Raw genomic sequence first — 10,878 nt, 5'->3', positions numbered from 1 at the left:
CAAGGTTATTTGTAGTCTAATGAGGTAGAATTTATAGCTTTTTAGTATCCGACGCAGCTTGGCATTTCTCCAGACTCCTCCTCGCTCTATACAAATTACATTTTAGGAATTCTCTATACAAATTGAATCAAAAAAAAATTCAAACACTGTCACATGAATTGATAACCAATTCAAATCATGTTTGTCCTGGATTTAAAATAACTTTCAATTGGATCAACCAATGTCCCTGAAATTTAATAGGCATATCCGCAATAACAAGAATAATAAAAGTCTAGTTGAGACCTAAGAGAGAAAATGGAAGTTGTCACATGAAATGACAAGACTTTTAATTGGTAGTTTTTGAAATAATTAAATAACTTTCAAACCATTACTCAAATGAAAAAGTTCCTGAAACAAAAGTTATAGATCTCGAAAAACTGAACAAAGTTGGTATTCAAAAGTTTTTCATTTGACCTCCGAAACAGTACGAAAATCACAACGGACATCATTTTCCGGTCGGAATTCACCGAAATTTCGTTTTTTGAATTTGAATTCTCTTTCCGTTCGGAATTAGCGAAATTCGGCGAAATTTCGGCCGAAATTTCGTTTCCGGGAGTTGGCGGGATTCGGTAGAAAAACGAAAAGGTGAACCCTGCTCGGGACGGACTGGTGGTGAATGCAGGAAGCGAGAACCGCTTCGCAGCCTGGGCCCACAAAGACCTGGATCTGGCGTGGTTCCCAAAATTTCAATTTTCAAAAATATTTCCGGTCGTCCTACTCAAAAATTACCGTTCCACCAAGGAATTTCCGATTACTCAAGATTTTTCCGGTCAAACCAATCTAATTTCCGGTTTCAGCCTGATATTTCTGGTGACATAACCTTTTTCCGGTCAAGGCAACCAATCTCCGGTAAGAGCAAATGAATTTTTCAGTTGCGGGATGATTACCTGGTTGGTTCGATTGAAGGGGTGTTGGGCTGGCGCGCTATATGCTTATCTAGCGCGTAGGGTGTTAAATAGGATATACACACACACACACACACACACACACACACACACATACATACTATATATATATACACACACATACATACTATATATATATATATATATACATACATACTATAACGTTTAAGATAAGAAAATACTTTGAAATTATGATATATTTCTTGCAGTATTTAATATTCTCTTTGACATCTTTTATGTATCATCCCACAAAATCATAGTCAAACACATAGCTTACCAGGAAGAACGCATGCCTATTCATATCATGCATGCATGCTCTCTTGTGCACATTTTTATTTTAATCACTTTCATTTTGTTCCATCCTAGTGAAGCAAAGTGCTTGACCTTGTCAATTGGCAAATGCATTGAGCCGCCACTGGTCTTGCTTGGAGATGGAGTTTGTGTTCCATCCTAGTGAAGCAAAGTGGTGAACCGTGAACCCTAGGTCAAACACATCCAGATCAATTTGTTAATTAATGGTTTTAGTAAACCTAGGTCATGGGTGTTTCATGGAGTCCATTTCGTTCCCGCTTCCGTACGCGTGCTCGCCAATAATCCCCGCCGCACTGCACGCCTCGGTTGTGCCACACCATGATCTTTTTATCTCTTCGTAGTATTTTTTTTTTATTTTTTCCTTCAATTAGCACTCGAGTTTGATTTGACTTTTTTAAGTACAAATAAACTTATCATGGTAGGTGGATGCTACTGTAAGAAAAATGTACTTGACTAGCTGGTGGCTGGTGCTGGTTTGGTGTGAGAGAAAAATACTGTTAACTGTGTGCGATCCGATCCTTGTTTATATTTTACTATGTGACTAGCAGTAACAATAATGGCGGTAACATTCTCCGCTGAAACATTAGGAGCAAAGGGAGAAAAAAACGAAAAGATTGATCATATACTTGAAAAAAAATCACTCCATAAGCACATGATTAATGTTCTTATCCCTGTTACAAAGGAAATCACATATGTTTAATGTAGTGCCCCCCGTAATCTACAGATTCTAAGATGCGTCCCAGTGAATCCGCTAACTCAAATTAAGCTTGGAGCGCGTGCACAGAAAAACCAAATTCGTCAGGGTCCATCGTGCAAAAAACGAGATAAGCCCTCTGGTTCAGAGTCAAGCCACCTCCACGGCCACGAGACGGGGTCATCAGCCACCTCGCCACCGGTATTTAAGAGCGGCCGGAGGTGAAGGGGGAGATCCGGCGAGCTGCTTCCCCTGTCAGGAATCCCCCTCCGCCGCTCCCGAATCTTGCTCCGGCGCCGGCACCCCATCGCTTGCCAGGTAAAGCGGCCTCCTTTTTCTTTTGGGGGAAATTTTTCTCGCCGGCGCTCGGTTCCTACTTCCTACTGCTACTGCGCCGGTTCTTGGATTGGGGGCTCGGTATAGGGTGGCGCGCTCGTGCCCTGGCATTGGGTGCCTCGCTCGGGCCGTTGCCGGGGACACTAAGGCCGGCACATTCCTCTTCTTGATTTCGAGAGGAACCCCGGCTTTTACTTGTTCGCCTGGTTGTATGGATTGCATTAATGTAGGAGGTGATTCCTTCACCGAGACCGATCAGATCCGAATCTTTCTTGCTGCGTCCATCGCGCAAGATCGATCCGCGTTGACCCGTAGGACGTATTAGGTGGATAGAGGGGGGATGTTTTAGTTGCTAGTATGGACATAGCAAGATTCTTAAACCATAGTAGCTCAACAGGTAGTTCAACAGTGGCACTACTGAGTACTGACTGTTGGAAAATCCTATCAATAGATTTGATTGGACTGTGTCAATTGAGAGCCTCTGTGAAGCGCACGACTGCTGTGGATGCTTTTCATACTTTTGTTACGATTTTAGCAGAAACAGTACCGGTGGCTTTGGCCCCTGTGTTCCGAGAAGAGCATTGGAAATTTCCTAGAAAGATTGGGTGTTTGTTCTCATGGCCCCTGAGCTAGGTCACAAATGATTCTGCTTGAGTAGTTTTTCATCTTAACCTTGACTTTTGGGGCTCACGCAGAATGGCGCTCAACAAGGAGTACACGTACGCGGAGCTGGAGAAGGAGCCCTACTGGCCATTTGAGAAGCTGCGGATCTCCATCACGGGCGCCGGTGGGTTCATCGCGTCCCACATCGCGAGGCGCCTCAAGAGCGAGGGCCACTACATCATCGCCTCTGACTGGAAGAAGAATGAGCACATGACCGAGGACATGTTCTGCCATGAGTTCCATCTTGTCGACCTGAGGGTCATGGACAACTGCCTCAAGGTGACCACGGGGGTTGACCATGTGTTCAACCTTGCTGCTGATATGGGTGGGATGGGGTTCATCCAGTCCAACCACTCTGTGATCATGTACAACAACACCATGATCAGCTTTAACATGCTTGAGGCTGCTAGAATTAACGGCGTCAAGAGGTAACTTCTCACCTGCTGGTGGCTTTTTGTTTATAATGTTTGACTCCCCTGCTGAAGCTAGATTTTAACTGTTAGGGTCTACTTCTAAATTAGTTAAATGAGAAAACCTTTAGTGCAAATAAACTGCAAAGTATGTGAGTATCAGGCACCGGTTTGCTAGATAAACAGATGTCCATTTATTTGCTTTGATCTAAGAAGTTTGCTAGATTACTAGATTTAAGGACCAAATGTTCTTCATTAACTACAATATTGTGGAAAGTTATTGCAATTGCTGTGTATGTGCATGTGCATGTGCATGTGCATTGGCACCTCATAGAAGAATTTATGTGGCTACAAAGGGTTCAAATCGGCCCACAGCCCACATAGGGGAAGTCTTCGCTGGTGTATTTTCAGCTAGGCTTACCTGATGATGCTAAATGACAATACACAAAAATAATAGTCAGTTATTATGTGGGACACATGCTGCAAATAGCATTTTTTTTCAGTAAGATTGACATGGCTTATTGACATTTCTGCGAACATGCATTGGCGGGATTTTCCGCTGGGCATTGAGCTGACGACGCTAGTGCATATGTGTGCCCTCTTTTCTGTGCCTCTGGAAGTACAGGAGTTGACCTTTTTTCTCCACTTATGTACTAAGATCTTCCAAACATGAACTCGCATTTTCCCTTCCTTTATAATGCATGTTGCAATTGCAAAATTAAGCACAAATTTGGGAAACCTAGAATTTTAATTAACTTTTGAATCGGTATGAAATATGAATGTCCCATAGCAAATTACTACATTAGAGCATACCAAATTAGAATAGATCGTTGTTGAAAAATTGCAGAGTTTCATTTAGGGTTTCTCTTGAAACAAGGGCTTATAATTTCTCCATATTTTCCCTTGCAGGTTCTTTTATGCATCAAGCGCCTGTATTTATCCTGAATTTAAGCAGTTGGAGACTGTAGTTAGCTTGAAGGAGTCAGATGCCTGGCCTGCAGAGGTTTCTAAGCATTTGCATTGATTCATCCTCCTGTGTTAATTGTTAGTCACTTTAGCTATTATGGTAAAAATGCTAACTTAAATGATGTATAATCTTTAGCCTCAAGATGCCTATGGCTTGGAGAAACTTGCTACTGAGGAACTGTGCAAGCACTACACAAAGGATTTTGGCATTGAGTGCCGGATCGGTCGCTTTCACAACATATATGGTCCCTTTGGAACATGGAAAGGTAAGATTCTATCTACTAACTAGTAATATTTTGTTGATCTTTTTTTTCTTCTAAATGCTGTTGACTTATGTTTATTTCTTGGCTATTTATAGGTGGAAGGGAGAAGGCACCTGCTGCTTTCTGCAGAAAGGCTTTAACCTCCACAGGGCGCTTTGAGATGTGGGGAGATGGTCTGCAAACCAGATCCTTCACATTTATTGATGAATGTGTTGAGGGTGTCCTTAGGTAAGTAAAACTTTATCTATCATTGGCTGCTATAGTTCAGTACTTTCTATTTTCTTCCAGATATCTTGGAATCTTGGATCAAGATCAAACATATTCACATGAAGAGGGTCTTGCCAATAAGTTCCAAGAGAAGGATTAGTTTTCTCTTTTAAACATGCAGTTTTCTAGAGGCCATGGAAATTTCTGTTGAAACATAGATGTTGTGAACATAAAAGATATGCTTTGATCAACATGTTTTATATGGGCATCAGCTGTTTATGTAGGCCATTCAGAAATTTATGCTGCAAATTCTAGAAGAGTTTAGATAGCATAGTTCTTCACGTACAAAGCAGATGTGCTCCTTCTGAAATAGGCAAATAATATGCTTGTGTCCTGTAACTTTGTGTTGTTAATGTCACTATTTAGCTTGGATGCTACGGCCATATTTGCATTGGTTCAACCTCAACTGCAACCTAAAAATGCATTCTCTACCCAAAAGAATACTGTACTGGTACTGCCAAAAAAAAATATAATGAAAAAAAATGAATTGTCCTTTTTTTATTTCTGAGCTTTGAATAAGTATCCTTGAAGCTATGTTTATCTGTGGCAAGGATCTTCCAAAGCTCACAAAGTCTGTGCTGTCATCACCTTTGTCTCTGCTTCAACCTAAGAGTTCGGAGTTGAAAAACAGCACAACATTTTGCAGAAAAAAAAAAGTGAATTTAGTGTTTTGTTCCTGAGCTCCGAATAAGTATTCTTGAAGGCATATACAACTGCGTCAAGGATCTTCAAAAGTTCATGAAGTCTTTGCTTGAATATTAAACATTAGAGTTGAAAAAACATCATAACTTATACTGAAATCGAAAAAGGTGAATGTAGCCTTTATTTTTGAGCTTTGTTTAATTATCCTTGAAGCCATATACTTCTGCAGCAAGGATTTACCAAAGCTCATAAAATATGTTGCTGTCATCACCTTTGTCTCTGCTTGTACATCAGAGATTGGAGTTGAAAAACAGGACAACATAATAGCAATTAATAAGCTAGTAAATATTATTTGTTAAAGAGTAGGTAGTCAATCTTGTTCCCTTCTTGGAGTTACTTCACACCTTTTTATAAAGGCATATGTAAGTTCTTATTGATTCACTTTTGGCTCAAATCAAAGTGAAGATACGTGTTTCTGAACAAGGAGATAGCAATAGTGACGTGGAATAGCTTTTGGTTCTAAGGGAAATAATTGGCCTGCCATTATCCTTTTACGGTGAACTGAGCTGTTATTTTTTCAAATGCATCAGGTTAACAAAGTCTGATTTCCGTGAGCCTGTAAACATTGGAAGTGACGAAATGGTCAGTATGAATGAGATGGCTGAGATAGTCCTCAGCTTTGAGAACAAGCAGCTGCCCATCCACCACATTCCTGGGCCGGAGGGTGTGCGGGGGCGCAACTCAGACAACACACTCATCAAGGAGAAGCTCGGCTGGGCTCCGACCATGAAGCTGAAGGTACTCTACCAAATCTCACACATACAACCATTCCTTGAGGTCCTGAATTTGCACCTACCTAATCTGATCACTCGTTACGCCGAATTCAATTCTGCCTGCAGGATGGACTGAGGATAACATACTTCTGGATCAAGGAGCAGCTTGAGAAGGAGAAGGCTGAGGGCATGGACCTATCGGCCTACGGATCATCCAAGGTCGTGCAGACTCAGGCCCCTGTTCAGCTCGGTTCCCTCCGCGCTGCCGATGGCAAGGAGTGACCGCACCGCGGTGCCAGTCGGTCACTTGAGGCCTCAGCAGAGAGCATATACCAACTATACCCGGTGGTTGCAGTTGCCACGATTCTCGTCACCACCTACACCATTTCTTGATTCACTTCGGACTCTACAAGGGGACTGTTTGGATGGCGGATATTTTATCGGAAAGTTATGGGATTCAGTCCAGATTTGGAGAATACAAAACATTCTGACAAAATATCCTGTCCAAACACTTACAGTATTTTCCATGTTTTTTCTCTTCTTTGTCTCTTTCATACAATAGGATATTACAGGGACAACACATATGTAAACCGGCGTCAGTTTATTTATTTCACAATAGCAATGAATGAATAAAATAAGGTTTGAGCTTTTCCATCTGACCAGATTTTGTGGGATATCTCAGAGCAGTCCTGAAATCATGCTTGAGAAAGTTTCCAGGTGAAACCAAGGTTGATGCACGGATGACGCAGGGCAGGCAGGTCATCTTTTTCTCTTTTTTTTTTCTTTTTTTTTTGGAGAGGGCAGGCCGGTCACCTGGGAAACTTTATTTCGCCCAGTAAAAGGCCCATAAAACGACAGGTTTTGAGGCCGGGACGAACTCTTTTACTTGGCCCATAAAAGGCCCATTAGCCCATCAACAAACCCAAAACCCCAAAATGCCCTCTCCTCGTATAAACCCTTGCCCAACGAGAAGAAACGGAAAACCAAGGGGAAGAGAAAACCCCAACGCCGGCAAGAACCCGCCGCCTCTTGCAATCCCTCCGCTCATCTCGCTCGAATCCGCCGCCGCATTCCCCGAATCGTGAGCCCCGAACCCTACCTCAGCCGGAACCCGCGCTCCTTTGTTCTCTCGCCTGCGGTTTCTCTCGAAATTCCCGGCGTTTTTGTCCTGGTGCTTTTCTTGAAAATCGTTGGGGTTTTCGGTTTTTTCCCCCCGTCTCCAGGCGCGTCCGCGGTTGCGGGAGCAAGCAGGAGAAGGACGAGCAGGATGGCCGGGAAGGGCGGGAAGGGGCTGATCGCCGCGAAGACGGCGGCCGGCATGGACAAGGAGAAGAAGCAGCCCGTCACCCGGTCCTCGCGCGCCGGCCTCCAGGTCGCCCCCTCTTTCTCCGCCCCCTTGTTTCTCGCTCGGCTCGTCGCTTCGTCTCGTCCCTTGCGCGATTAGGGCTCGTTCTTGGCGTCGGACTGCGCGGTGTTCGTTCTTGGCACAGCGGGTGTGGATGCCGTTGTGGTGGTTTAGCATGTCTGCTACTCTGCTTGGGGTAGGAGGCGTTTTTCTTGGCCTTGTTGTGGTAGGAGTTGCGGGAAAGATTCCATTTTTTGGTTGGGGAATTTTCTTTGTTAGCATGCGACGTCGGGCGTTGGTCTGGAACTCTGGAATTAGAGCGTGCACGTACGAGGTACGTGGCGGCACCGGTAGGAATCTCTGGAAAGATTATTTATTTATTTAGTGGTTTGCTTGTATAATCATGTACTCTGGTCTCTGGTCACTGTCATGGACATAGCATGGCATGTGTGGCTGTGATACTATATTCCAGATTGTGAATCAGTTAATTTGTATAGTGCTGAACTGATGACATCGGTCATCAAATTGTTTGTGTTTGTTTGTTAGGGTGTTAAAAGCCTTAAGCAAAGAATTACATGATTTTTTTGGTGATATGTATAGTTTTATTTATGTGCATGAGTTGCAGAGTTGGGACCACCTGGAGTTAGAACTGTAGATACGCATCATTTCTGTGTTTGGAGTACCTTACATATTTTGAGGTTTAGAATTTTCAAAAATGAAATTGTGGTGCAGACATTGACCTTTAACTTACATGTTTGCATCAGCTCATGACTAGTTTGGAGCTTCATTCATGTGTATTCCATCCCAGAGCACTAAACCTAATACAACCAAGGTAGGCAAAATTGATGCATGCGAAATAGGGAATCTCCAGTGGAAGTACTGAAATTTGTAAGCGTGTGTTCATTTTATAGTGAACAGAATTCCAAAATGACATTGGTGCATTTGCTTTTGGTTTGGACATATTAAATGATTCCTGTATTGCTAAGTTTGTGCAGTTGTGTCAGCTAGCAGCTAGTGGATAACTCTTTTTCGCTGCCATTGTGTTTTGTCCTGGTAGCTAGTGGTTATTTTATCTCTAGTATTTCATTCAAATTGTATACTACAGAATATCTGAAGTGCCAGCTTGTTTTAAAAGACATCCATCATCCTTTGATCTGATCCAAAGTTTGTCACTGTTTTATAATTGAAATTGCATACTGGTATGTTGGTTTCTAGCTTAAACTTTTATCTGCACAATGATCTATATATTTAACCAGTTGAATTTGTCAGAAAATCCCACCCCTAGAGATTTTGTACCCACAATATAGTTTCATTTATTATGGTTCTTTTGAATTGGGTACTCTAAAATTTTGCTCCTTTTTTCTTGAAGTTATATCAAGGTTGCAGCTTGTCTTGTACTCTTGTTTGCCCTGTTTCTGTTTTTTTAATGAAAACAATTTGTGCCCTGTTTCAGTTGAATAGTACTCTGTACATAGCACGATTTCCTTTTTCTTGTGGTTCACAAATTTGGCCCTGTTTAGTTCACAAAAAACTTTCTACAGTACCCATCACATTGAATTTTTGGACACATGCATGGAATATTAAATGTAGTTGAAAAAATAACTAATTACACGGTCTAACTGATTAGCACGAGACGAATCTTTTAAGCCTAATTAATCAATAATTAGACATTAATTGTCAAATAACAACGAAAGTGTCAAAACCCAAACATTTTCGCGAACTAAACAGGGCAGGTCTCTTAAATGTTGATGTTGGGCTGAGGCCTCTATAGGCATCAGGACCTTGGGCCTTGGGATGCTAATCAGAAGACATTATTGCCCAGTCTGCCCTTATATAGCTGTAGTATCTGTTTGGAGTTTGGACTGATGCAGTCATTCCATTTTGTTGATGTGTGTGTTTGATAGCTTCTCGTGTCATGTATTTTTTAGGCGTTGATTTGCATTGCTACATCACATAAAAACTTCTGTAATTATTTGTATTTTGACAGATGACTGCTGAATTCATTGTCTGCAGTTTGCCTGATTGTATAGAGTATAATCTGGTCACGCATGTTTCTATTTTGAGCTTAAGCTGTAGAGTCTATGTCTTGTTCAAGTGTCTTGTACTACTGTTTCAGAGAACATCGAATAGTCAATGTACAAGTAAATCGTTTATTAAATTTGCTGCTAGCTTTCTACCTTATCATCCTAAGCTGATTCATTATTTGTAACTTGCAGTTCCCCGTCGGGCGTATCCATCGCCAGCTGAAAGAAAGGGTCCAGGCCAGCGACCGGGTGGGAGCAACCGCTGCTGTGTACTCGGCAGCAATCCTGGAGTACCTGACAGCAGAGGTCCTTGAGCTGGCTGGGAACGCGAGCAAAGATCTCAAGGTGAAGCGCATCACGCCCCGCCACCTCCAGTTGGCGATCCGCGGTGATGAAGAGCTGGACACCCTTATCAAGGGCACCATCGCTGGTGGTGGTGTCATCCCCCACATCCACAAGTCGCTCATCAACAAGACCGTCAAGGAATGAACACCATCTATGGCTTTCGCTGACTGTCTGCTCTGTCAGTTTAGGGTCCTGGTCCTGAGAAGTGAGAACGAACATGGTAACCTATATTCAAAGAACCTGGTAACCTGAGATTGCCTTTCAGACATTATGCCTGTGCATGTAAATCTGTGAGATGCTTTGGACTAATGGCATTTCAACCTCTTTAGGCTTCTTTGTTTGTTGTTGCCCTGTCTGGTTAATGTGTTATGCTGGGAATGGACTCATTGCTTGGCTGGGCTTTTTTTACTGAGAGGAAAGGATACCCTGAATTCTGTTGTGTTTTTTCTTTCTCTCGTTATACCACAACCCAACTAATCTGTGAGCAAGAAGGCGGTTTTTTTATTTTTATATTTTTTATTTTCGTTTTTTACAAAAATATATTTTCGATTTGGAAATTTACATGGCCGGGACCTGGCCGCCCGGCAGCGGGGCGGCAGGGGCATTTATGGAAAAAAATTCGCTGAGAAAATTGCGCACAGGTCCCTAGGGGCCGGTCGCCCGGCAGCGGGGCGGCCGGCCCCCCTGGCCGCCCGGCTGCAGGGCGACCGGCTCTCCCACCCTTATATAAGGGTTGGCTGGTCCCCCCACCCGTCATTTGCATCACTAAAATTTCAGAAACCTAGAAAAAATAGGGAGGGAGGGAGAGAGGCGAAGCCCTGCCGGATTTTCGAGCCGGCGACTGCAGGTAACCAAAATTCTTCTACGCTTTACAAATAGATTATGTTGTAATTA

The 10,878-nt window shown here is 42.8% G+C and overlaps 2 protein-coding genes and 2 non-coding genes across 4 annotated transcripts; all 4 read left to right on the top strand.

Moving 5' to 3' along the window:
* The first annotated feature begins 2,093 nt into the window (after positions 1-2,093).
* On the top strand, positions 2,094-6,926 carry LOC120644778 (GDP-mannose 3,5-epimerase 2). Its single transcript, XM_039921487.1, has 7 exons — positions 2,094-2,268; positions 2,982-3,377; positions 4,269-4,362; positions 4,462-4,591; positions 4,684-4,816; positions 6,088-6,295; positions 6,397-6,926. The coding sequence occupies exons 2-7, from the start codon at positions 2,983-2,985 to the stop codon at positions 6,550-6,552; spliced, it is 1,116 nt and encodes a 371-aa protein (XP_039777421.1). The 5' UTR covers positions 2,094-2,268; position 2,982; the 3' UTR covers positions 6,553-6,926.
* LOC120646583 lies at positions 5,390-5,496 on the top strand. Its single transcript, XR_005664485.1, has one exon. It is a non-coding gene; the product is annotated as a small nucleolar RNA snoR97 (small nucleolar RNA).
* Positions 5,713-5,821, top strand: LOC120646584. The gene has a single exon (XR_005664486.1). It is a non-coding gene; the product is annotated as a small nucleolar RNA snoR97 (small nucleolar RNA).
* A 295-nt stretch (positions 6,927-7,221) lies between the features above and the next one.
* Positions 7,222-10,392, top strand: LOC120644777 (probable histone H2A variant 3). Its single transcript, XM_039921486.1, has 3 exons — positions 7,222-7,351; positions 7,494-7,642; positions 9,832-10,392. Exons 2-3 carry the CDS (start codon positions 7,538-7,540, stop codon positions 10,126-10,128), a joined length of 402 nt encoding a protein of 133 aa, XP_039777420.1. The 5' UTR covers positions 7,222-7,351; positions 7,494-7,537; the 3' UTR covers positions 10,129-10,392.
* The last annotated feature ends 486 nt before the right edge of the window (positions 10,393-10,878 follow it).

This window comes from Panicum virgatum, chromosome 8K, assembly GCF_016808335.1.
Source record: "Panicum virgatum strain AP13 chromosome 8K, P.virgatum_v5, whole genome shotgun sequence".
Lineage (NCBI taxonomy): Eukaryota > Viridiplantae > Streptophyta > Magnoliopsida > Poales > Poaceae > Panicum > Panicum virgatum.
This window is presented reverse-complemented; position numbering and strand designations above follow the sequence as displayed.

Excerpts from the sequence above, each read along its gene's own strand:
- LOC120644778 (XM_039921487.1), top strand. The coding sequence starts at position 2,983 with ATGGCGCTCAACAAGGAGTACACGTACGCGGAGCTGGAGAAGGAGCCC. Across the intron at positions 3,378-4,268 it reads AGAATTAACGGCGTCAAGAG|GTTCTTTTATGCATCAAGCG; the intron begins GTAACTTCTCAC and ends TTTCCCTTGCAG. Across the intron at positions 4,592-4,683 it reads TCCCTTTGGAACATGGAAAG|GTGGAAGGGAGAAGGCACCT; the intron begins GTAAGATTCTAT and ends GGCTATTTATAG.
- LOC120644777 (XM_039921486.1), top strand. The coding sequence starts at position 7,538 with ATGGCCGGGAAGGGCGGGAAGGGGCTGATCGCCGCGAAGACGGCGGCC. Across the intron at positions 7,643-9,831 it reads CCTCGCGCGCCGGCCTCCAG|TTCCCCGTCGGGCGTATCCA; the intron begins GTCGCCCCCTCT and ends TGTAACTTGCAG.